The 26,884-nt window shown below is 43.4% G+C and overlaps 1 protein-coding gene across 10 annotated transcripts in view; it reads right to left on the reverse strand.

Annotated features, from left to right (window-relative positions):
* The window catches only part of LOC137439963 (dystrophin), a 1,283,433-nt gene that overhangs the window by 176,667 nt on the left and 1,079,882 nt on the right, over nt 1-26,884 (reverse strand). For all 10 annotated transcript variants that reach the window (XM_078768445.1, XM_078768443.1, XM_078768444.1 and 7 more), the window contains one exon: nt 2,145-2,334. In XM_078768445.1, the coding sequence (XP_078624571.1) occupies nt 2,145-2,334 (190 nt within the window). The remainder of the gene's footprint in view (nt 1-2,144; nt 2,335-26,884) is intronic.

The raw sequence follows: 26,884 nt of genomic DNA on the forward strand, positions 1-26,884 counted from the left end.
GGATTCGAACCCAGGATCCTCGGATCCCAAGCCGGCACCCTAACCGCTAAGCCAACGAACCCAGGATCCTAGGATCCCAAGCCGGCACCCTAACCGCTATACCAACACCAGTCTGCAAGCAATTCCATACATTGCTGTCCTATAAGTAGGAGGAGCATGTTGAAGAATGAACATTGATAGAAAGCCGAGGATTGATGAAGATGACAACAAGTGAGGCAGTCAATGGAAACTTGGGGATAGGGGGACACAAGCAGTTCAAGGTGTGATGTCACAAGTTATGAAGTATCCAGGCGTTTGGGGTTACCTGAAGAGCAGAAACACATCAATTCATGCATTGTGATGCTCAAGCACAAACGATGAGAGTGAATTTGCAGTTTGCTATAACTTAACGATAAAAAAAAAGCAATAGTTTTATGGATTCAAATAATCGAAAGTGTTGATGGAGTTAAAAATCAATCAACTCTATAGATAGGGAAATGGTTATAGCCCAAGCACAATTAAGCACATCTTCTTCTTTTTTAATAGCCACAATTTTTCCAACATCATGTGGGGTCGGCCAGGGGGAAGCTTGGCCCAAGTCTTTCAGGAACTGACTGGCCAGGCCTGACATTTGACTAAGGTTAGGGCAGGAATTTATAATTTGTTTCGGGTGCTGGCGATAGCTCGCCTATTCTTTGCGAAGTGCAGCATGGGGTTTTTAACCTCTACCAACTAATGCCAGCAGACAGGGCGGACAGGTCAACGCCCATCAGAGGGACGGCACACAGATCGATGAACCATCCTTCCTGTGAACCACCAGGATGACAGTTTACAGCTGGGTCGGGATTCAAAGCCAGGGGAGACCGATTAGAGGTGAGTGTGACCACAATCAAGCACATGAATGGCTGAAAAAACTTCCAATTACAACACCTGAAGTGTTTGAACATCGGTCGTGGTTGGTCATTAGGGTGGTCCAAAAATGCAAAAAAAGCACTTTTTTATCTGGATTTTGATGCTCTATTGGATTATTGTTAGAAATGGTCTCAATCATTCACCCAAAAAACATTTTGCATCTGAGTCATCCATAAACTCGTACACACTCAACATATAAATTTGTCATTTTGGTCAATTTTAATGACTTACAAAGACTTTAGAAATATTTTTTTCCTAAATAATGTCATTGATGGTACATACCCCTGTGAAGTCCTCATGGTCGAAACATGAGCCGGACATGTATGAACATGTTTCAAACATGTTTCAAGCATTGTCAAACATGTTTCGACCACGATGATTTCACACTCACAGGCGCAAGCGCATGCAAAAAGTCATGACCCACAAAATGGCTTTTAGTACAATAGTGCAGGTACTTTTTCCACCTCGGTTGCTATTGGATTGTTCTCATTTAGCCAAATTTGGTGAAAAACGCCATGTTTCAATTGAAGTGTGTATGAGTTTCCAGATGGAATTGAGCGAAAATATTTGGTGGGTGAATGTTTTGGACCATTTCTAACAATAATCCAGTAGAGCATCAAAATCGCAGAGATCGATGTTTTTTGGACCACCCTATTGATCATCGAATCTGATCCCTAATCCATAAATACTTGATACCCCGGGGTAGTAATTTCAACAACCGATATTTCTTCAGCCAATCGTGATTTGTTTTCCAGCTCTCACGAGTCACCTGACCAGAATTCCCGAGTCTCATTGGCTCCCGAGCAGAACCTTAGGGATGCAACTCCATTTGTCTGCTGATGGCATTAAGAAAAGTTTCCTTCTCGCTAACGATAAAACCCTTTTGTATGCAGGTAGCAAGGTGCGGTTGGTAGGTACCATATGCTTCTCACCCTGTGAGGCCTTGCACAAGTATAACTCATGGAGTACAACTGCCAAGTTTTTCTTTTGGTAAATGTGTTTACCTTGCAGTTCGAATTCTCTGATAATTCATCAAAAGAACGGTTATTCTCGGAATTTGGAAAACAAAGGTAATTCTCCAAATTTAATTAAACTCCGCACATCACAAAATGCAATTTGCTCCCACTCGCTACCCCAGTATGGCTCCCTTTCGTTGAGATTATTTTTGACGCGAGACTCCTCAAGAATAACTATGAAGAAAAGAAAAAAACAGATGCAAGATTATCGGCACATTATGCTCAACAAGCACGCACCTGGTACTGTCTGAGAAGCACTCGCGCTTCTGGTAGGCCTTCGGAGACTCCTTCGGCACGACCGGCTTCCTCTAGACGGCCGGCCGCCGCCTCGGCTCCGGTCAACCAGGCCAGGAATCTTTCGAGATCCAGGTGTAGCTGCTTGCTCCTTCTGATGGCCAATTCAAGTGCAGCCTCCTGGTCATTCAGCCTAAAGAAAGAAAGAAAATAATAAATAAATTAATAAATAAATAGTTAAATAAATAAATAAATAAATAAATACATAAATAAATACATAAATAAATAGTTAAATAAATACATAAATAAATAAATACATAAATAAATAAATAAATAGTTAAATAAATACATAAATAAATAGTTAAATAAATACATAAATAAATACATAAATAAATAGTTAAATAAATACATAAATAAATACATACATAAATAAATACATAAATAAATAGTTAAATAAATAAATACATAAATAAATAAATAGTTAAATAAATAAATAAATAAATAAATACATACATAAATAAATACATAAATAAATACATAAATAAATACATAAATAAATAAATACATAAATAAATAAATAAATAGTTAAATAAATAAATACATAAATAAATAAATAAATAAATAAATAAATAAATAAATAAATAGTTAAATAAATAAATAAATAAATAAATACATAAATAAATAAATAAATAGTTAAATAAATACATAAATAAATACATAAATAAATAGTTAAATAAATACATAAATAAATACATAAATAAATAGTTAAATAAATAAATAAATAAATACATACATAAATAAATACATAAATAAATAGTTAAATAAATACATAAATAAATAAATACATAAATAAATAAATAAATAAATAAATAGTTAAATAAATAAATAAATACATAAATAAATAAATAAATAGTTAAATAAATACATAAATAAATACATAAATAAATAGTTAAATAAATACATAAATAAATACATAAATAAATAGTTAAATAAATACATGAATAAATACATAAATACATAAATAAATAGGTAAATAAATACATAAATAAATAAATACATAAATAAATACATAAATAAATAGTTAAATAAATACATAAATAAATACATAAATAAATAAATACATAAATAAATAAATACATAAATAAATACATAAATAAATAGTTAAATAAATACATAAATAAATACATAAATAAATAAATACATAAATAAATAAATAGTTAAATAAATACATAAATAAATAAATACATAAATAAACAAACACAGAAACAAACAAATACATAAATAAATAAATCCCGAAACTGCAGGTGTGCAAGCCAGGTATTCCTTTCATTGGGCATGTGGAGCTGCAAATCAGAGCTCTCTTTACCACTTGCCCAGCACAAATTAAAATGCTCGATTTTTCAATTAATCTCAATTGACAAACCGTACCGTATAATTCTTTCTAGGTTATAGGAGGGTGGTGTGAGTGCGTGCGAGGGAAATGAACAGCTTTTCAGTGCTCGCATGAAGAACACATTAATATATGCAGAAATGATACAGCGTCGTTTTCATCCCATTTTGCTGATGCCGAGCATTTCCCATGGGCGTGCAGAATGGTGGTGTTGAGGCAATGGGTGTGCAGATGGTACAAGGAAACTCACTCAGCATCACAACCACACAATGAGCTCACTGCATTGCTTGGGTTGTCGAGGTGCTATGGACACTCACACGCCAAAGCAACACATAGAAACAACTGGGAAGAACACACCTCGTCTGTCCAGCACTCACACACCAGAGCAACACCTACAAACAACAACTGGGAAGAATACACCTCGTCTGTCCAGCACTCACCAGAGCAACACCTACAAACAACAACTGGGAAGAACACACCTCGTCTGTCCAGCACTCACACACCAGAGCAACACCTACAAACAACAACTGGGAAGAATACACCTCGTCTGTCCAGCACTCACCAGAGCAACACCTACAAACAACAACTGGGAAGAACACACCTCGTCTGTCCAGCACTCACACACCAGAGCAACACCTACAAACAACAACTGGGAAGAACACACCTCATCTGTCCAGCACTCACACACCAGAGCAACACCTACAAACAACAACTGGGAAGAATACACCTCGTCTGTCCAGCACTCACACACCAGAGCAACACCTACAAACAACAACTGGGAAGAATACACCTCGTCTGTCCAGCACTCACACACCAGAGCAACACCTACAAACAACAACTGGGAAGAATACACCTCGTCTGTCCAGCACACACACACCAGAGCAACACCTACAAACAACAACTGGGAAGAATACACCTCGTCTGTCCAGCACTCACACACCAGAGCAACATCTACAAACAACAACTGGGAAGAATACACCTCGTCTGTCCAGCACTCACCAGAGCAACACCTACAAACAACAACTGGGAAGAACACACCTCATCTGTCTGAATCCGGATGAAAAAAAATAAATAAATATTTTTTCATACAACATCGAGGCTCGTGTCAGAGCGAACATGAATCACGAAAAGACAAACGGACACATAAAACATAAGAAAAATGCAACGGGAGCGGGAGACAAGATGGGGAGAGAGATGGAAGCACACAAGTACAACAGTAGAGAACAGGGACATCGGGAGATCTGTGGAAGGGAGAGGGTTTGGGGGGAGGCGGCATGGGAAGGGGGAGGGGGGGGGATTTTGGATGGGGGAAGATAAGAGATGGTGGTGAACAGCTGTTTTAAAGACCTGGAGGGAGGAGTGGGACTGAAGAGAGTGAGGGAGTTTGTTCCAGAGGTGGGAGAAAAGAGGAATGAAAGAGGGAAGGTGAGCAGAGAGTCTTGATTTTGGCAGTTTAACCATAAGAGGGTTGGTTTGAACATATACCTACGTCGTCAATAAACCACATAAACACAGCAGTTGATAAACACCACACAAAATACACCACACAAACACGTCTTGGCCGGCGAGGGTCTGCAATCTTTGATTGCTCTTTCTTGTTTTCATTTGTATTGTTTTCCAATTCATTGCAACAGGATTAATTGTTAGATAAAAAATAAAAATCACCAATCAAGCATTTTAAAGATAAAGGATGATTGCTGAACTCTCTTAACGAAACATGATTTTTCATTTGCAAAAGGCATGGACCATAATGCTCCAATCACACAATCGCAACTACCTCTGTCCTTGTGCTTTCATAGCAAGGTAGATCTTATGATAATATAATCCCAAGAGACCATGAACAATAAATTAGTGGAAAATGATTAGCAAACTTAAAATCTTTGGAGAAGCATGCAGATAGAGATAACTTTTGTACTTGGAGAAGTGAATCATTGCAGCATTTTGATTCATTTTCACTGACAAAAGCTCAAATTCTTCATGTGTTCCTCTAACTCAAGTCAGAGATATCTGGAAAGTTTCACACAAGTTCTATTGATATTTTAATATTCTACAAGAGGGAAACTGATAGAAGAATAAGGTTAAATTGACAATGGTGGGGTAGCGGGGAAACAATTGGGCACAAGCAGCAAGGACATCAATCCACCAGGGAGATGGAGATATGGAGATATGGAGAGATGGAGATATGGAGATATGCAGATATGGAGATATGCAGATATGGAGATATGGAGATATGGAGATTTGGAGATATGGAGATATGGAGAGATGGAGATATGGAGAGATGGAGAGACGGAGATATGGAGATATGGAGAGATGGAGATATGCAGAGATGGAGACATGGAGAGATGGAGAGATGGAGATATGCAGAGATGGAGATATGCAGATATGGAGATATGCAGATATGGAGATATGGAGATATGGAGAGATGGAGATATGGAGATATGGAGATATGGAGAGATGGAGATATGCAGAGATGGAGATATGGAGATATGGAGAGATGGAGATATGGAGATATGGAGATATGGAGAGATTGAGATATGCAGAGATGGAGATATGGAGAGATGGAGAGATGGAGATATGGAGATATGGAGAGATGGAGAGATGGAGATATGTAGAGATGGAGATATGGAGAGATGGAGATATGGAGAGATGGCGAGATGGAGATATGGAGAGATGGAGATATGGAGAGATGGCGAGATGGAGATATGCAGATATGGAGATATGGAGATATGGAGTTATGGAGATATGGAGAGATGGAGATATGGAGAGATGGAGATATGGAGAGATGGAGATATGCAGAGATGGAGATATGGAGATATGGAGAGATGGAGAGATGGAGATATGGAGATATGGAGATATGGAGAGATGGAGATATGCAGAGATGGAGATATGGAGATATGGAGATATGGAGAGATGGAGATATGGAGAGATGGAGAGATGGAGATATGCAGAGATGGAGATATGGAGAGATGGAGATATGGAGAGATGGCGAGATGGAGATATGGAGAGATGGAGAGATGGAGATATGCAGAGATGGAGATATGGAGAGATGGAGATATGGAGAGATGGCGAGATGGAGATATGCAGATATGGAGATATGGAGATATGGAGTTATGGAGATATGGAGAGATGGAGATATGGAGAGATGGAGATATGGAGATATGGAGTTATGGAGATATGGAGATATGGTGAGATGGAGATATGGAGATATTGTTACATATGTATGTGAATTACCATTCAGGTCTTTGCTTATCCTGTGTAGTAGATTAAGGGTTGTTGTGGTTGGAGGGTCAGGAGCCCTTCTGAAAAAGTGTCCGGAAACGGAAGTGACCGGAAACGGAAAAAAAAAGACACGAGGAAGAAAAGCGACGAGTATTCTTCTTCCTCGCCCGCTCCGACGAAAGGTGGGATCGACCTTGCGCTGCGTGGAAAAGCGGCGTTCCGAAGCCCGTCTGGCGAGAGGAGTTACCGGGACGTGTACCTACCCGGTGGAGACGTCAAGTTGACGTGGGGCCGTGCATCGACCCCGCGTCTGGCACCGTTCGTGGCACCGTCTAAACAGACGCGTACGGGTCGCACGTGGGGCCTAACACGCCTTGCAAGCGGCGTGGGGCTTTTGGCTTGATTTACCGTACCCGCTTCGCGTGGCCACGAGGGGCTGCAGCCGCGGTGCCTGGTACGATACCTGCCCGGTGGCAACACGTCCACCCGGGGTTCGTTCAACCGCCCGAGAGCGGCGACGCCGACCAGCATCTCGGTCAGGAGGGGCCCAGAGACATTGTGAGGGGCAGAGACCAAAAGGGGGTCGTGAGTACAGAAGTGGACACACCTATATAAGATGGCCATCTTAAGCATATAGGGAATTGATTGTGGATTGGGGAATTGTTGATGGTTGTTTGTTGTTGATTGCTCGGGGAATATCCGTGATTGTATCATTGAAATCGTATGCTATCCTTACCCTGGAAATATATCACTGCACATCAGTTTCTCTTGGGTGGAATTCATAGGGATTGCGTTGCGAAAGCGCATCTATCTATAATTCCAGTAATCTCTGTGTGTATGTTTGTATGTTTGTATGTTTGTATGTCTGTGACCGCTGTTTCTCGACAACCACGGGTCCGATATACTTGAAACTTGCCAGGTATATTGCTGGGGACCTGAGGATGTGCCTTTTCAAGGTTTCATATTAATCGGAGAAGTAGTTACCGAGCTATGTCCAAAAAACGATTCAACCAATCAGAGAGCAGCGAGCTATCACGTGTGCCGAACGTGGCGAACAGACTCTGCCTCGGACGGCACATTTGAGAGCGTATTCATTTATTTCACGTTGGAAAACTATGTTGCCGTTAAACTATGTTTTAAAACTAATTAAAACTAATTTGCGATTCATCGTAACTGCGATTTGCGACCTTCCGGACAGTGAAGACTGCACTTCCGGCAGCCAATCACAGAACGCGTTGTTGCGTAGGCGTGGCCGATGTGAGAGCGAGCCGAGCCGAGCGCGTGCGCCATTACGGTTCGTAATTCGATTTCTTCCGGAGAAAATAATAATTTCTCGATTTCTTATGCGCATTATTTCTCCCAATTCAGTCAGAGCGAAGGGCGGAAGCGAAGAGCGTTGTTTTTTTTGTTTACGGGCGTACGGGCGGGGTAGAGCGTACGGGTAGCGTTTTTTTTTTTTTTTGGCAAGGAACGGGCACCCACGTACGGGCATGCCCTAGTATATATAATACTACTTGCTGGCGAAGGTCCTCTCACGGTCCGGGGGTCACCGAGACCAGGTAGTCACCGAGGGGACCACGTAACAGAATTGGGGGCTCGTCCAAATTACGATTACGCAATTGGGTCTACGTCCGGGATCTAAAGGTGTATTTGTATAAAATAATAAAATAATATTTTTATTAATTAAAATTTATTAATTAAGTATTAATTGGAAAATTTTTGGGGAAATTGGGGTAAAGTCTTGGGTGAAGGTTAACAGGTGTTAACGATAGTCACCATGGCGTTTGTGGCACAGAACTTTGCGGTAACACCGAGTGAGGCACAGTTCCGAGCGTTACTAAAGTCGGACCTCTTGAAATTGGCCAAACATTTTAACTTGGAGGTCCGAACTAATTTGAGGAAGGCAGAGTTGCAGGCCACGGTGATACAATCTATGGTGGGATTAGGAACATGGGACGAGTTAGCCTGGGAGTGGCTACCCGAAGAACCAGAAGACGTTGAGCTCCGGAAACTGGAGTTGCAATTACGGAGCCAGGAACGGATTAAAGAAGAAGAAAGGAAAGCAGAAGAGAGGAGAGAAGAGAAACAAGCAGAGGAAAGGAGAGTGGAACGAGAACTCCAGGAAAGGTTAGCAGAAGAAGAAAGGAAAGCAGAAAAGGAAAGAGCAGAAGAAGAAAGGAAAGCAGAAAAGGAAAGAGCAGAAGAAGAAAGGAAAGCAGAAAAGGAAAGAGCAGAAGAAGAAAGGAAAGCAGAAGAGAGGAGAGAAGAGAAACAAGCAGAGGAAAGGAGAGTGGAACGAGAACTCCAGGAAAGGTTAAAAGAAGAGGAAAGGAAAGCAGAAGCGAGGAGAGAAGAGAAACAAGCAGAGGAAAGGAGAGTGGAAAGAGAACTCCAGGAAAGGTTAGAAGGGAGAAAAGCAGAGGAGAGGAGAGCTGCAAGGGACCTCGAAGCAGAGGAGAGAAAAGCGGAAAGGGAATTAAAGGAACGTGACATGGAGCTTCAGCAAGAAATCAAATTCAAGGAGCTGGAGTTAATGAGAGAACGGGGAGAGGCACAACCCTTGCTGACGGGGTCGACACCTAACCAGAAAACCTGGGATGTGGGCAGACATGTGAGGCTGGTTCCACCGTTCAGTGAAAAGGAAGTCGCGAAATTTTTTCCACACTTTGAGAAAGTGGCTCGACAATTAAACTGGCCGGAGGAGGCCTGGACCATACTCGTGCAAAGTGTGCTGGTGGGGAAAGCTCAGGAAATTTATTCGGCGCTACCAATGGACCAATGTGCAGATTATGAGGTACTGAAGAAGCACATCCTCAAAGCCTATGAGTTGGTTCCGGAAGCTTACAGGCAAAAATTCAGGAATGCCAGGAAGAGGGAGAGTGAGACCCATGTGGAGTTTGCCAGAGTGAAAGAAAACATGTTTGATCGGTGGTGTGAGTCAAAAGGAGTCGGGAAAGACTTCGAAACATTGCGTGACTTGATCCTGGTGGAGGAATTCCAGCAGTGTGTCCACGAGGACATCAAAGTGTACCTGCAGGAAAAGAAAGTACCAAAGTTGTGGGACGCAGCCACCATGGCAGATGATTATGCCTTAACCCACCGAATAGGGGTCCACAAACCTAACTCCTCGCCTAGACTTCAGCAGGGGAGTTATGGAACACCCGGTGCGGAGAACGACCTTACATGGCGGCGGCCTCGAGATGATTATGGGGACAACTATGATACCCCACCTGTTCGAAATCAGAGGGATGCGGGCCCAAGACAAACTTATAGTTCGGGGGGCCCGAGGCAGACCACGAGTTTTTCCTCCGGGCCTACTTGCGCTTTTTGCAAGAAACCTGGACACTTGATGTCCAGTTGTTACCGCATGAAAAGGGAAGACCCAGAGCGGAGTCCGACTATTACGACTCCAAATGCAATGGCCATTGTGAGAAATCGCCATCAAAAGGGTTACCAACCATTTATTTCAGAGGGGTTTGTGTCACGGGATGGAGCCTCGACTAACCGGAAACCGGTTAGGATATTGAGGGACACAGGGGCACATCAATCTTTAATGCTTGAAGGCATTTTGCCATGGTCCGAGGAGACGGCAACGGGGGATAGTGTTCGTTTACAGGGGATCGGGGGCGGTGTTAGTGCTCCCCTTCATGTCATCCATTTGGAGTCCGATTTGGTGTCAGGACCGGTCACCGTCGGTTTACAAGCCACGCTTCCTGTAGAGGGTGTATCTGTGGTTATCGGGAATGATTTGGCCGGGGGTCAAGTTTATGGTAACCTGAGGGTTGGTAAAGAGCCCAGCAGGGAAAATAACACCACACCAGCTCGGGATGGCGACAAAAGTGCCGTTATTTGTAGGGGGACTGAACTTCAAAACAGAGGAAGAAGTTCTGACCTCTGTCTTCAACAGATATGGGCCGCTGGTGGAAGTGCGGTTGGTAAGAGACTGGGAAACGCAACAGTCAAGAGGGTTCGGCTTTGTCACGTTTGCCAGCACAAAAGACGCCAGAGAGGCAGAGAAGAATTGGAATGGCAAGGATTTGGAGGGTCGGACCATAACAGTAGGGAAGGCATTTCGTAGGCGTCGAGAGGTCTACAGGAGAGGACAACTGGGCGGTAGTTTTGGTGGTGGCCGCAATCAATATTATTATGGAGGCTCCCTGAGTTACGGCCGCTCCCGAAGGAAGGATGGGCAAAGTAGTGGCCGAGAAGGAGACCGCTATTCATGGGACTACAGGGACAAGTGGTCCCACCATAATTATTAGGGAAGTTCTGAGAAGTTGAAGCACTGAATGCGGCGGAGCCGCCGAGCCAAGATTCCTACACGGATTAACCGTGAACGCCGTTCCTAAAGGCGTCCATGTAGTGAACTTTCATGCACGGACTAACCGTGAACTCCACGTTCCTCAAGGCGCCCATGTAGAGAACTTTCCTGCACGGACTAACCGTGAACTCCACGTTCCTAAAGGCATCCATGTAGTGAATACTCGGCTTGGCCTCCCGGAAAAAGTGCTATCGAGTGGCTTAACTTTGGATCTTTGATCAACCCCTTAACCTTCATTCACAAGAAACTGACGGTCAAAGTCAGAGGGTCATGAGATGGAGTTTGATTTGGCAGGGACAATGTCGTTGCTGGTGCTTAGTCCAGAGTGAGTAATCTGGAGGGGTTGTGGGGAAATTTTGGTTGCTTTATTTTTAAGTGATAACTGTGCCCGGGGGGAACTGATAATGTGGGGGGGTTGAGTTATCTGGTTTGTTTCTCCAAATTGGCCGGCAAAGAAAGTTTTCGCGGGGTTCAAACTTTCTTTCTTGAAGGGGGGGAGTGTTACATATGTATGTGAATTACCATTCAGGTCTTTGCTTATCCTGTGTAGTAGATTAAGGGTTGTTGTGGTTGGAGGGTCAGGAGCCCTTCTGAAAAAGTGTCCGGAAACGGAAGTGACCGGAAACGGAAAAAAAAAGACACGAGGAAGAAAAGCGACGAGTATTCTTCTTCCTCGCCCGCTCCGACGAAAGGTGGGATCGACCTTGCGCTGCGTGGAAAAGCGGCGTTCCGAAGCCCGTCTGGCGAGAGGAGTTACCGGGACGTGTACCTACCCGGTGGAGACGTCAAGTTGACGTGGGGCCGTGCATCGACCCCGCGTCTGGCACCGTTCGCGGCACCGGCTAAACAGACGCGTACGGGTCGCACGTGGGGCCTAACACGCCTTGCAAGCGGCGTGGGGCTTTTGGCTTGATTTACCGTACCCGCTTCGCGTGGCCACGAGGGGCTGCAGCCGCGGTGCCTGGTACGATACCTGCCCGGTGGAAACACGTCCACCCGGGGTTCGTTCAACCGCCCGAGAGCGGCGACGCCGACCAGCATCTCGGTCAGGAGGGGCCCAGAGACATTGTGAGGGGCAGAGACCAAAAGGGGGTCGTGAGTACAGAAGTGGACACACCTATATAAGATGGCCATCTTAAGCATATAGGGAATTGATTGTGGATTGGGGAATTGTTGATGGTTGTTTGTTGTTGATTGCTCGGGGAATATCCGTGATTGTATCATTGAAATCGTATGTTATCCTTACCCTGGAAATATATCATTGCACATCAGTTTCTCTTGGGTGGAATTCATAGGGATTGCGTTGCGAAAGCGCATATATATAATACTACTTGCTGGCGAAGGTCCTCTCACGGTCCGGGGGTCACCGAGACCAGGTAGTCACCGAGGGGACCACGTAACAATATGCAGAGATGGAGAGATGGAGACACGGAGATATGGAGATATGGATATATGGAGTTATGGAGTTATGGAGAGATGGAGAGATGGAGATATGGCGAGATGGAGATATGGAGATATGGAGATATGCAGAGATGGAGATATGGATATATGGATATATGGAGTTATGGAGTTATGGAGAGATGGAGATATGGAGATATGGAGAGATGGAGATATGCAGAGATGGAGATATGGAGAGATGGAGATATGGAGAGATGGCGAGATGGAGATATGCAGATATGGAGATATGGAGATATGGAGTTATGGAGATATGGAGAGATGGAGAGATGGAGATATGGAGATATGGAGTTATGGAGATATGGAGATATGGAGATATGGTGAGATGGAGATATGCAGAGATGGAGAGATGGAGACACCGAGATATGGAGATATGGATATATGGAGTTATGGAGTTATGGAGAGATGGAGAGATGGAGATATGGCGAGATGGAGATATGGAGATATGGAGATATGCAGAGATGGAGATATGGAGATATGGATATATGGAGTTATGGAGTTATGGAGAGATGGAGAGATGGAGATATGGAGATATGGAGAGATGGAGATATGGAGATATGGAGAGATGGAGAGATGGAGATATGGAGATATGGAGAGATGGAGATATGGAGAGATGGAGATATGGATATATGGAGTTATGGAGTTATGGAGATATGGAGATATGGAGTTATGGAGATATGGAGAGATGGAGAGAGGGAGAGGGCGAGGGAGAGGGAGAGAGGGAGAGGGTCAGATAATAAATAGCCATGAGTGGGCTGACTAACATCTCTTGAAGTTGTAGTTCAGACCTCTACTGATATTTGGGGGAACCCCCCTGGGAGTCCCCTGATCCATTGGGAGTCCTCTGATGCCCTGGGCAGCCACCATGATAAGAAATCCAAAAATCTAAGACTAAGCGATCCGGTGGACCATCGAGTAGAAGCGCTGCATCTGGTTTCAAAGCAATTGGTTGGTAAATAAGGTACGAATAGAGAGCCAAAGTTTCAGGGTGTAACCCCCCCCCCCTTTCGCCTTCCCCTCCCCCCGCCCCCCCCCCCCCCACCCGGGCTCCCATTAACCCGAAATCGAAATATAAAAGCCTGAGCAATTATTCGGGCCATCGAGTAGAAAAATGCAAGTTGTTTTAAAAATGATGCGAATGTCGAATCAGCGAATGTGGGCGCGTTGTTGTAATTGTTATGGTTGGGGGAGGGGGGAAGGAAATATTATTATATATATATTTTACTTCGTGGTCTAGGCTCGTAGAAGCGTTTTGACACAGAACAAATCAGGACAACATAAAGGGAACAGCAGGGGAAGGGGAAATGCCAACAGCAGGGTGGAGGGAGAAAATATACGGAGATGGACAAACAAGGGATGCAGGTAATGATGAGGGATAAGGGAGAACACAAGGGGTGGACAAGATACATAAACAAAAATTTTGGGAGGGGTGTGGGTGGTTTAACAGGTGTAGAAAAGATCATGATTTTGGATGGGGGATGACCTGAGATGGTGGTGAACAGCTGTCCTGAAGACCTGGAGGGAAGAATGAGATTGAAGAGAGTATGGAAGGTGGTTCCACAGGTGGGAAAAAGAGGAATAAATCAGTGGAGGTGAGCAGTGGTTCTGGATTAAAGTAGTTTCAACAGGAGGGGAACAACTTTGGCTTTGATTCCCATGGAGGGAGACTTGAGGGACATGAATACCTATTTTCCAGCGTCTCCGTTTTGTGTGGACTACAAGATTAAGAGCAAAAAATGTTGTCAAATCGTCTAGGACTTGTTTTGTCAAAACTACTATTTCCTGACCGGTCATATACTATTCCTGGAAGGACAATGCATGATCATATATTCCCGGTTTCTGGACTTGATACATTCGGCGGAGATGACTCAATCTCCAATCAGCTTCCTATGTCTGGGTCCAGAGAAAGCTTTTGGGCAATTCCACGGTTACTCACATTACATATATATATATATATATATATATATATATATATATATATATATATATATATATATATATATATATATATATATAATCGTTAGATTAAATAAGACGCGGACGTAGCTTCAGGACGTCGATCTTTAATTGTCGACAAGCTTTCGACCAACAAAGGTTTTCTTCTGAGTCTACAAAAACAGCAGGCATGTATATCAGTCAAGTATGTATGGTGATATGTGTGTGAGATGTGTGATGTGTGTAGAAAATGCATACAGAAGGAAGAGCCACGCCAAAGTTCACTCACCAGCCCCAAGTTCAACGGAAGTGACCGTTTGCGTTACAGTTAGGGTGCACGTGCATATACAAATATAGAGATATACATACATAAACACACAAGCATATATTCATATCCCATTTATATTCATATAATATATTTATATATTTATATAAATGACATATAAAGGTAGAATGAATGAATGAATGAATGATGAATGAATGAATGAATGAATGAATGGGTTACGGTTAACAATTTGATTGGGTTGATGTTGGAACATAGTTTGATTGGGATAGCATAGTTCAACGGACGACATTACATTCAAACTCAAGGTACCGCTATGGGTACCCCTGTTGCACCGGCATACGCTAACATCTTCATGGGAATGATAGAGGCCAAGATCAATGCACAACCTCATCACGGAATCTTGGAAAAATCCTGGGTACGTTATATTGATGACATCCAGTTCATCTGGTCAAAATCCCCCCGTAGTCTCACCCAATTCCAAAATGAATTAAATTTGATTCATCCGACCATCAAGTTCACATTCGACAGCTCACAGTCCGAAGTTCACTTTCTAGACACATCACTCACGCTTCAAAATAACAGACTCGAAACAGAACTATACACCAAACCAACAGACACTCACTCTTACCTTCTCCCTTCTTCATCTCATCCTAAACATACAATTGCAAGCATACCATACAGTCAAGCAATCAGAGTAAGACGCATTTGCTCAACAAAAATGGCAGAAGAAACTTCTCTCTGCCAATTAGAAACACACTTCATTGCAAGAAACTATGACCCTCACTCTGTGAAAGAAGCAATAAACCGAGCAAAACGCATACCGAGAGCAGACCTTCTGACTTACAAACCCAAACCTGCAACTAACCGTGTCCCACTGGTAACCACCTACTCTGCTACCTCATCCCAATTGCCAAGTATTCTGAATAAGGCCCTTCCTCTCCTCCATCAATCAGAAACACTCGGCACCACATTTCCTCAACCTCCACTAACATCATTTCGACGTGGTCGGACACTCAGGGACCTCTTGGTAAAAGCAAAGCACCCACAGCCCCACAACAAAGAAACTAGTATCCCTGGCTTCTATAAATGCGCAGCAAAAAAATGTATTATTCACAAACATTTACTAGAAGGAAACAAATTCTGTAGTTCTAGCACTGGACAAAAATTCCCCATCACCTCCTATATGAACTGCAAATCTACATGGGTCATATACCTAATCACTTGCCAAAAGTGCACCAAACAATATGTGGGAAAAACTGAAAATACACTCTACACACGATTTAATAACACCCGGTCAGAAATCAATAACTTCCACACCAGTCAGGGCAAATCTCTACCTTACACGATACACTTTAATCAACCGGATCACTCTATAAATGACATTCAGATCTCTGCCATTGAATCAATCACAAATCGATCACACACCACGATTCTGAAACGTGAGTCCTTTTGGATACACAAACTTCGGACAAAAGTCCCTCATGGCATAAATTTTGATGACTAAAGCATGTTCCAACATCAACCCAATCAAATTGTTAACCGTAACCCATTCATTCATTCATTCATTCATCAATTCATTCATTCATTCTACCTTTATATGTCATTTATATAAATATATAAATATATTATATGAATATAAATGGGATATGAATATATGCTTGTGTGTTTATGTATGTATATCTCTATATTTGTATATGCACGTGCACCCTAAATGTAACGCAAACGGTCACTTCCGTTGAACTTGGGGCCGGTGAGTGAACTTTGGCGTGGCTCTTCCTTCTGTATGCATTTTATACACACATCACACATCTCACACACATATCACCATACATACTTGACTGATATACATGCCTGCTGTTTTTGTAGACTCAGCGCAAGACCTTTGTTGGTCGAAAGCTTGTCGACAATTAAAGATCGACGTCCTGAAGCTACGTCCGCGTCTTATTTAATCTAACGATTATTTATTCAATACAAATGAGACGCCCTGCTCGTACTTTGGAGTTTCTACTATTTCTTACAGTTATATATATATATATATATATATATATATATATATATATATATATATGCATTAATGTAATGTATTGTAATGTGGAATTGCCTTTTTGACCATATGAACTTTAACTAACTTTTCGAGACCTTGCTATCCTTCAGGCCCAGAAGGAGATATGGAGGCATGCTTCGGATTCTGCATGTCAGCAGAGTGTCTCGTCAAAGCCAATGGTTCTTTGCCCGCACCTTTTCCCTTTGAAAGAGGAATAAGGCGTGGATGTCCCCTGCCTGGTCAACTCCATTCATGGTACATGGATTTATTATCAAAACATCACAGCTTCAAGGCTGAATTGTGAATGATTTACAAGGCAAAAAAGCAAATGGAGACAATAACGCAATCATAGCAGAACGACATATGAATCAAAGTAAAAGAGTATTCATGTCATCATTCAACAGTCTGATAAATATAAGGCATTGCACTTTTTCGGAAGCGTTCAGTTATACATTTCATTTCACAGAATTTATCACGATGACACAGTTGGCTGCGAAGTGATTGTTTTTTTCAGGTTACAGTCTGAAAATCTACTCTGCAAAGAAGATGGAAAGTCTTTACAAAGTTGTTCTCGGTGTTCCTGTTGAGAATTCAGCTGGCAGGTACTCAGGGCATGATGATAGGAGCCAAGATAATCCTGAGTGCGCATTTTTACAATGCTTCAGTCATAGCCATCTGCTGTTATGTTAGGGAGGAATGCCATATCGGACAGCAATACTCAAACATAGGTCTGATGGAAGATGTATACTGTAGAACGTCCACATTCATGAGGGATACGTTCCTGAAAAATGCCGCAAATGTCGAATCTGCAAATCTCGGGAATTGGTAAATGTGAAAAGGGGGATATGGTCCTCGTGGTGGTTTGTGATTCTTAAGGGAAATAAAAAAATTTAAAGGACACGAATGAATAAAGTTTCATTAAAAATGCTTACAAATAAAATAACAACAACAGCAGAAACTGTTTCCAATTTTTATTTTTAAGATATGGGGATGGTGGTGGGGGATGGTTTATGCACAAGTACAGCTGCTTTAAGCATGGGCGACGTGTGGAAGGTGCTTTTAGAAGTGTTATGCACGCAGCTGGTGAGAAATATTTTTTGTGCCCGTGTAAAACAATGAAAATGTGAAGCACAGGGCCAAGGACGTAGAAGGAGGTCAAATTTAATGAACCTCAAATAAGCAGGTTCCGTGCATACACGGGTTTCATGCAAACATGGGTTCTGCGAATATGCGGGTTCCATGCATACATGGGTTCCGTGAATACGCGGGTTCCGCACATAAACAGGTTCCGCGAATATGCGGGCTCCATGCATACACGGGTTCCACGAATATGCGAGTTCCGCAAATACGTGGATTCCGCACATACACGTGTTCCGCAAATACGCGGGTTCAAGAGGCGACCAAGGGTTGGCGTCAGGAAGGGCATCCGGCCATAAAAACATTGCCTCAAACAGGAAACCATGATTGTCATGGGGCCCGCAAGGCTAACCCCCGCTCTAGCGGGGAAAATGGCCTTAAAACGATCATTCATATATTCATGAATACACGGGTTCCATGAATATGCGGGTTCCACGGACACACGGGTTCTGCAAATACGTGGATTCTGCACATACACGTGTTCCACAAATACGCGGGTTCCATGAATACACAGGTTCCATGAATATGCGGGTTCCACGAACACACGGGTTCTGCAAATACGCGGGTTCCACAAATATGCGGGTTGCTCGAATACGCAGGTTCCACAAATACGCGGGTTGCTCGAAAACGCGGGTTCCACAAATACGCGGGTTCCACAAATACGCGGGTTGCTCGAAAACGCGGGTTCCACAAATACGCGGGTTCCACAAATACGCGGGTTGCTCGAAAACGCGGGTTCCACAAATACGCGGGTTCCACAAATACGCGGGTTGCTTGAATACGCGGGTTCCACGAACACACGGGTTCTGCAAATACGCAGGTTCCACAAATATGTGGGTTGCTCGAATACGCAGGTTCCACAAATACGCGGGTTGCTCGAAAACGCGGGTTCTACAAATACGCGGGTTCCACAAATACGCGGGTTGCTCGAAAACGCGGGTTCCACAAATACGCGGGTTCCACAAATACGCGGGTTGCTTGAATACGCGGGTTCCACGAATACGCGGGTTGCTCAAATACGCAGGTTCCACAAATACACGGGTTCCGCGAATACGCGGGTTCCACGAATATGTCGGTTGCATGCAAATGCAAACCTTTTCTCTGTTTGATGTGGCGAAGGTTAAGCAGCATTTTCTTGCCGCACAACAATTTTCCTTTAATTTATCTGCTTGCGCAGATGATGTTTTCATGTTTGTGGGAAATACAACAGATATGCAAACAGTTTACTACTTTCAGCAGAACAACTCGGAAGCATCGTCTGCTACAATCCATTGTTGGAAAAGCTTTGGACTCCTGGTTGGACCCGTGCAGATTGAGGAATTCCCCACGCTGTTTCAGCCAATAGCATGGAGGAGACATAAGCTTAAACATTTGGGGGTCTATTTGTCCATCTCTCGTAAGTGCACATTACATAACAACTGCAGCACCCCAGAGGACAAACTACTGGCTGAGCTGAGAGACTGTAATGAGCCACTGAAGGTCCTCTCTTTGCAAGGGAAAACACTTTTCATTAAGCAGTTCATCATTCCAAAGCTAGGCTGGCATAATGGCCTAGCGGTATGAACACTCGCCTTGGGTTCGAATCTCCGCCCGACCGGAGATTCCCGGTGTTTCCGTCATCCCGGTGTTTCAAAGGCAGGTCAATTCATTAATGTGTGGGTCGTCACTCGGATCGATGATAAACTGGGCGTTCTCTCTGTTGGCATTTAGTTGGTGGATATTGGAGATCCCACAGTGTCCTTTACGAAGAGTCGGCAAACTTTGCACCATCAACAAATGACAAATTCCTGCAAAAACCTGCAGAGGGCATCGAATCAGTGGCACAGCTGCACCCACAGCCAATGATGCTACCCTGCAGCCTTGTGCTGCATACAAATGAAGAATATTCCAAAGCTGTTATTCAAAATTCCTTGCATAAGTATTGTCGCGCAACTCCGATTAACACCAGAGTTGCGGATTGGCGATCACGAAGGCTTTAACTCCGAGGCGGAAACTCAATGGCGGATTCCAAAACCTAAAGCCCCTAAGCGCGCGGAATGGAGGGAAGCGACGAGAGTCCCTGCAGCCTTAACTGTGAAAATCAACCACCCGGTAAACTGCGTTCAGATATTTGTACAAAAATAATGCAAGGGTTTATTGGGAAAAGCAAAAACAGGAAAAAGCACGCGCCGGTAATAAAATATCCTACTTCGGGATCCCGTACACCAGATATCAAATACAAACAGGGGAGATATGAATTAATAAAAAGAACACGTTATGTCAAATTGTGAAATGTGGTGTGAGCTTATCTGTCCGTCGCCCTGTCTTGTTTGCCGTCCACCACGGCTCCGTTCAGCCCCGATGTACCCACGAGGCCTCACTCCAAGCTCCGATCCTCTCGCCGCCCACGAGGTCCATGCACCAAGCTCCAAAGCACCCAACGCAGGCCAGCGGCTTCACACGAGGTCGATCCCCACACGAAGCACAAAAAGACAGGAACGGAGAGAACGCAGGTGTGTCTGCATGTCTCGTCCTTCCAACTCGCTTCTCAACTGCTCACTGCCAACTGCGTACTGCAAAACCAACTCTTGACCACAAATCCAACTGCTCTCGACTCAGGAATGTCACTCTCTACTGAACTGCCAGGGGCCAGGAGTGAACTCGTCTCAACTCAACATCAACTCGTGACTCGAACTCACTCGTGCGCACCTCGTCTCTCAACTCTCCTCGTGCTCGACTCAGGAATATAACTATCTACTCGTCTCTCAACTCCGAAAATGGCGTCCGGCCCCCGTTAATATCCCTGGCCGGTGACGTCAGCATTGGCGCACTGTCCTGCCAATCAGAGCCTCCACCGACTCACCAGGTTGTCCAGGGGCACGCCCACTGCGCCACTCTCACTCCCGTCCCCTATTCCTTGGTCACAGCACGTGCTATGCGAGGCGGGTAGGCCGCTCGGAGGTGCAAATGGTGGCGGCCGTGTGGCGGTGTTCTGGCCTGATTTCTTCCTAAGTCATGTCAGGGGGGAAGGGCGTCATTTAGTGTTGTACTAAAGGTCCTAACCAAGTGTCTATGTGGTCTGCAGTGCCATAAGGGACAAAGGTTTGATTACCAGGTGAGACATACAAGGGCTCTACTCATTAACCCCTACACTACCTATCACTCGAATCTCCTGGTAGATTCACAGTTATACACCTTAACCGACAAAATGCCTACACATGGACTTATTACAGGTAGTGTTCCTTACCGCGACACACGAAGCATGGTACCTACTCAGATCTACTCTGCTCTACATATATCACGACCCAAATTCGTAACAGTATTCTAGATGACTTTCTGGCTAAATTGTAAAGGAAATTGTTGTAGTGCTTTTGCAATGGTATGCATTGGATCCCCTTGGGAATTCTCAGCATGCATCTTGCTGATGGCAGACAAGGTTACCCCTGCCTTTGTGGCCACATGTATATTTTTAGGTGACAGACTATTCAGTGTTAGCTTTAGGCAAACCCGATGCTGCAATAGTGAACACTAGCATCACATTCCTTCAGCAAATTTCTTAGTCCAGGGTACGAAAAGCACATGTATTCTTCAACACCAATCAAAGCCTTGCTAGTGATAAATTGCCTTCCTTTCATAGGGAAATGCTGAAGGCTTGGCATGAGAAGAGCAAATGGTCCTTACCTGATAGACCAGCCACTTTTTATCAACCCTCTTCAAGATGTCTCAACATTAGGTTCCCCTTCTATAAAGGAAAAACCCACGTTGAAAGGTATATTTCCCCTCCATCCCTTCCTCACTTCAAATGGGACCACAGCCAACTCCGCACGTCAGAAGGCCGAATGCCTCAATTCTGTGTTTGCTTCCAAATCTAGTGTCCCCAATCCCCTGCTTTCTATACCAACCATACCCAGACAAACCAACTGCAAACTCAATATCCACTATGTGCCGATTGGAGCAGAAGAAGAGCAGCAGACATTTGCAGGGAAGTTTGTCAAAACCAAGTCTAGAAGAGAAAATGCTCCGTTGTCTGAGATCCGGGTCGGGAAATTGACAGATTGTGTCAGTCCCAATGAGGCACAGAAGTCCTTTGCTGAGATGCCATGGTTGGTGAGAGAGGTACCCAAACCTAGCCGGGCTGGCATGATGACAGTTGAAGTCGCCACATATGAGGAAGAGAGAGTTTGGATGAGTGGATAGAAGTTGGTCCACACCTGAGAAGGAGGAGAGTTTGCTGGCAACCCTCAACTGAATCTGCAACTGGACCCAAAGGTGCCATGCCAACTCACTATCTTTGCACTTTTCCCACTATCATTTGCCCTCGGTCATCTTCCATCTGATTGAAAAGCAGCCAACATCACTGCATCACAAAGACAAGGTGAAAAAAGCGATAAGCTTAACGACAGACGTATCAGTTTGCTTCCAATCATTAGCAAGGTCATGGATTCCATCATCCCAGGTGACAGCCTCAAAGCTGAATTGTGAATGATTTACAAGGTAAAAGCAACTGGAGATAATTATACAATCGTAGCAGAACAACATATGAATCAAACTAATAAAGCATTCATGTCATCAATCATTCAACAGTTTCATAATATAGGAAATGTAGCGTTCAGTTCTACATTGTCATGTTCTACATGCTGATTGGTTAAGAAGGGTATAACAATATTTTCTCCTTCCTTTTCTCTAATGACCTCATCTCAGATCATCAATTCAGATTCAGAAAAGGGCACTTTACCTTGGACATGCTGCTTCTGCTCTCCCACCAATTGATGGAAGCCCTCAATGTCAGACATGAGATCAGGCCTGTCATGCTGGATATATCTCGAGCTTTCAATGCGGTTGGGCATCCTGCCTTGCTCTCCAAACTCTTCATCTCTTACATCCAAGGCCAACTGCACTCTTGGGTTACTGACCTCCTCTAATCTCATAGCCAACTGTGTGGCTCAATGGAAACTTTTCATGGGGTACCCCAAAGCAGTGTTCTAGGCCTCATCCTAATCCTAATCTTCATCAACGATCTCTCTTACCCTCTGTAAACTTCTCTTTTTCTATTTTCCGATGACTTCGTCCTTTGCCGTGACATCCCTTATCCTACAGACAGACGGGCTGCAGCCTCTTCCATCTCTTCAGACCTTGATAAAAAAATCACAAACTTGTGAAACAATTGGAATATGTCTGTCATCCTGACAAATCTCACTCTCTCTCTGAAAGAACGATCTAGCAAACCCTCCCATTTACTCTGTTGATTAATCGTCTTGAAGAAGCAAAGTCACTCAAACTCTTCGGTCTCACTATCAGCCATGTTCTTTCTTGGGCAAACCAAATTTTAATAGTTCGCCTCCAAAGCCAGCGGCCGACTGGGCACCTCCATCGTGCAAAGTGTCTTGTTTTTACTAACTATACACAAAGAATTAAGTTAAGCACCCCTACACAACGAATTAAGGTAAGCACCCCCTAATATATATTCTTTGTGTATATGTATACATTGGCATATATTCTAAGGTATGTGAGATCAAATAATGATTGGTATGACATTAGCAATTATCCATTGATGAAATTGAGTGATCAAAGTGAAAAAAAAGTGATTGGTTGAGTCAGTGATCCGATCACGTGGGTCCTACACACGTTATTGACGCAAAGATCGCTAGAGGTCTTCTCAGAACAATGACTGTACGTTAGAAAACATAAACGTCATCCACACTGTCCGTGATGGACCTATAGCTCCATACTTAAATTGAGGTGAAAATATGCCTAAAATTCCCAAAAAATTTCACCTTAAATTATTCAGAATAAAATATTGAAAACGGCATGATTGTTATGTTTTTATGTGACCATAATATCACTTCTCCAGAAAATATAGCAATATCATGGGTATATTACACTGTTTTGACGACAACAAACTTGTAATGTGCGAGGTTGTAAAAAAACGGGGGGGGTGCTTAACTTAATTCTTTGTGTATATATATGATTACAGAAAACCCTCGCTATTCGCGGGTTTCCCACTCGTGATGTTGATTATTCTCCGGGACTTTTCTGTCATACTATTCACAATTCATGGGCCACGACCCTCGGCTATTCGCAGTTGCATAGCCATGGAAGTAGTGCATGGCGGTGGTCGTGCTGCGCTACGCCCCTCCCTGCGATTGTCCTCCGTACCGCAAACGTCTCGCTGCACTCGGCTACTCGAGCCAGTGCCAGATTCACCTTTTGTAGGCCCCAAACATTTTGTAGGCCCTAAACAAATTTGTGGGCCCTCATTTGGGGAACGATTGTAAAAGACAGGAGTTCCACACAGAAGTTGTCTTTAACAGCACACAGCTGCACAGGAATGTTTTTCTGTGTTCAGCAAAAGCATTTCATTAGAAACAGCATGTTCATCGTCAGAGCCATCAGTGTAGGCTGGATCCACTGGAGTATCAATTACACACTCATTACCGTTATCACCGGGAGTTGAAGGAGCAGTTCGCCAGTTACTTCATCAACAGTCAAAATCAAAGAGCATTGTTATTGAAGTAACTGCTTATACGAGGAAGTTTTGCTTTATTCTCATTCACTTTTGCGTAACACCTGCGTATCTGAATATCGCTTTAGTGTTTTTTTGATCATTTTTCTCCTCTAAATGAACTATCCCGCTCGGCCTCTCACCCACATCTGAAACAGTGTGCACACTGGAAAGTACGTCACTTACACCGCAGTGACGTCACGTGCCAGTAAATGCCTGCGGTGTGGAAACAAAATGCAAACTACAACAATACGATAACCTTAGCCTTAAAATATATTTACACCTTTCGAATCGTTTGTTTAAATAAATAAAAAAATCAGAAATTTTGGTCGTTATGGGCCCCTTCTGAGTGTGAGTCCTGCACCGAACCCTGTTTTTCCCCTAGTTTTAGTATCCACGGTTTTGCTATTCTCAGCATATTCCAAGAATGTAACCCTGATGTAAACCCGATGTAGACCCCGATGTAAAAGCTTGTAACCCCGACCCCGATGTGAGGGTTCACGGTATTATTACTATTGCACATACTTTATTTCGTTTTCTATTTTTCTACCTCTTCCGCTGTCTTGGTGATGCTCTCTCTTTGGAATGCTCCGCTTTGTTCAGTGCATTTCCGACCATGTGTTTCGGAAAGTGGAGCGACACTAAACAGAAAACTTAGGCCTACCCAATCTTTCTTGCATCCTGAGTGCAAAACTCTGCAGCCACTGTCTCATTCTAACAAAAGAACAACTACAACTACTACAACTACTACTACAACTACAACTACTACAACTACTACTACTACTACGACTACAACTACTACGACTACTACCACAAAATGGTCTCAATTATTCCCAGGTTCTTGTGGGGTCAACGGGAAACCGTTTTTGTCCCAAGTCTTTAAGCAACGAGCTGGCTGGCCTTTCAGGACCTTGGAGTGAAGGCAATTTGGATAGGACTTTGTGGATTGTTCAGTTTTCAAGGAATAACTTGCCACCCTTAGCAAAATGTCCCAATGAATCTTTAACGTCTGCCAACAACCACAGCTACTCACAGTTGGGTACTCCAGCTTAAAAGTCGACAGAGAATCTTTTTTTTTGATGTAATGATATGGATTTTAAGTAATAAACAAAGAACTGAACATGATTTTTCATTCTAATTGTTGTTTGAGGTGTTATAGTTAAACATAGGGGCAATACACCTAGTGCTCACCTGGTAGAATAAACAGTACACTGCACTGACTAAGGGTATTTTAAACCAATTTCAATGGTTGCTAGAAGACAGGGCCGCAGGTAGAAGCATACCAACATAAATCATAAGACTTTAAACAAACAAAGAAAAAAACACCTATTTTGGGGGGCAACTCCCCTTCTCCCAACCCCATATACCTCCTAAGACCACAATCTTTCGAATGCCTTGAACAAACATTGGTACATCATGGGTGATTAAGGTTGTGGTGAAGTTTCATCGAAATTGCGTGTGTAGTTTCTGAGAAGAAAACAAAACCTATTTTGGGGGGCAACTCCCCCACCACCCTGTAGACCCATAAAGGTGCACATTTTTTTTAATGCCGTGAACAATCTTCGGTACATCACAGGTGATGAAGGTTGTGGTCAAGTTTAATCAAAATATTGTGTGTAGTTTATGAGGAAAAGCAAATTCCTATTTGGGGGGGGGTGGGGGGTGGGGGGGTCAAACCTGGATCCACTTTGACCCCCGGTAGACCCCCTTAGATCCCGATTTTTTAAATGCCGTGAACAAACTTTAATCACAACACAACAAATATAATTTTTGCCAAATTTGGTCGCAATCCCATCAGCGGTTTCGGAGAAGAAGTCTCAAGTGTTTACGGACGGACAACGCGCCATGGCATAAGCACCCCTGAACTTCGTTCCAGGTGAGCTAAAAAAGCAAACCAGTCGGGTTCCACCACTAAAAATAGCGATGGTCATGACGTCATCTGAGTGACGTAATCAAAGGCAAAGTTGTCTCAGCATGCAATGGATACTGGCCGCAGAAATCGCTTCAGACTCGTCAGAAAGTCAATTTGGCGAAGATTTTTCTGATCAAGAATCCTCTGAAAGTCAAAATCATTATAAAAACAACCCGCAGCAAAACTATCCTCGAGATGACACAGCAGGTCACGTGGGTAATCAAATCATCGTTTTTCGTGGAGCAGGCCAATGGAGCATAAAAAGATACCAAAAAAACATGAACATCCTTCTAAGATATTTATTCCAAAAAAGAGAAACGATTCCGTGGTAAGCAATATCTGTGAATTAAAGCAAACATGATTCTCTGTGTCCGTGGCCCATTTATAGCTCTTCCTCTACACACCGACCGCTCTGCACATGGAACACCAGGGTGGCAGTTTATATCTGGCTCTTCATTCACAAATAACAACTTCCCTCAATATGTCATTTCAATGAGCTACGTGTTAAAAATAATAATAAAAAGTCGTTTTGAAATACTCTGATAAACCAGAAAATAATCTCT

Source organism: Myxine glutinosa, chromosome 14 (genome assembly GCF_964187855.1).
Source record: "Myxine glutinosa chromosome 14, kmMyxGlut1.1, whole genome shotgun sequence".
NCBI classification, from domain to species: Eukaryota; Metazoa; Chordata; class Myxini; order Myxiniformes; family Myxinidae; genus Myxine; species Myxine glutinosa.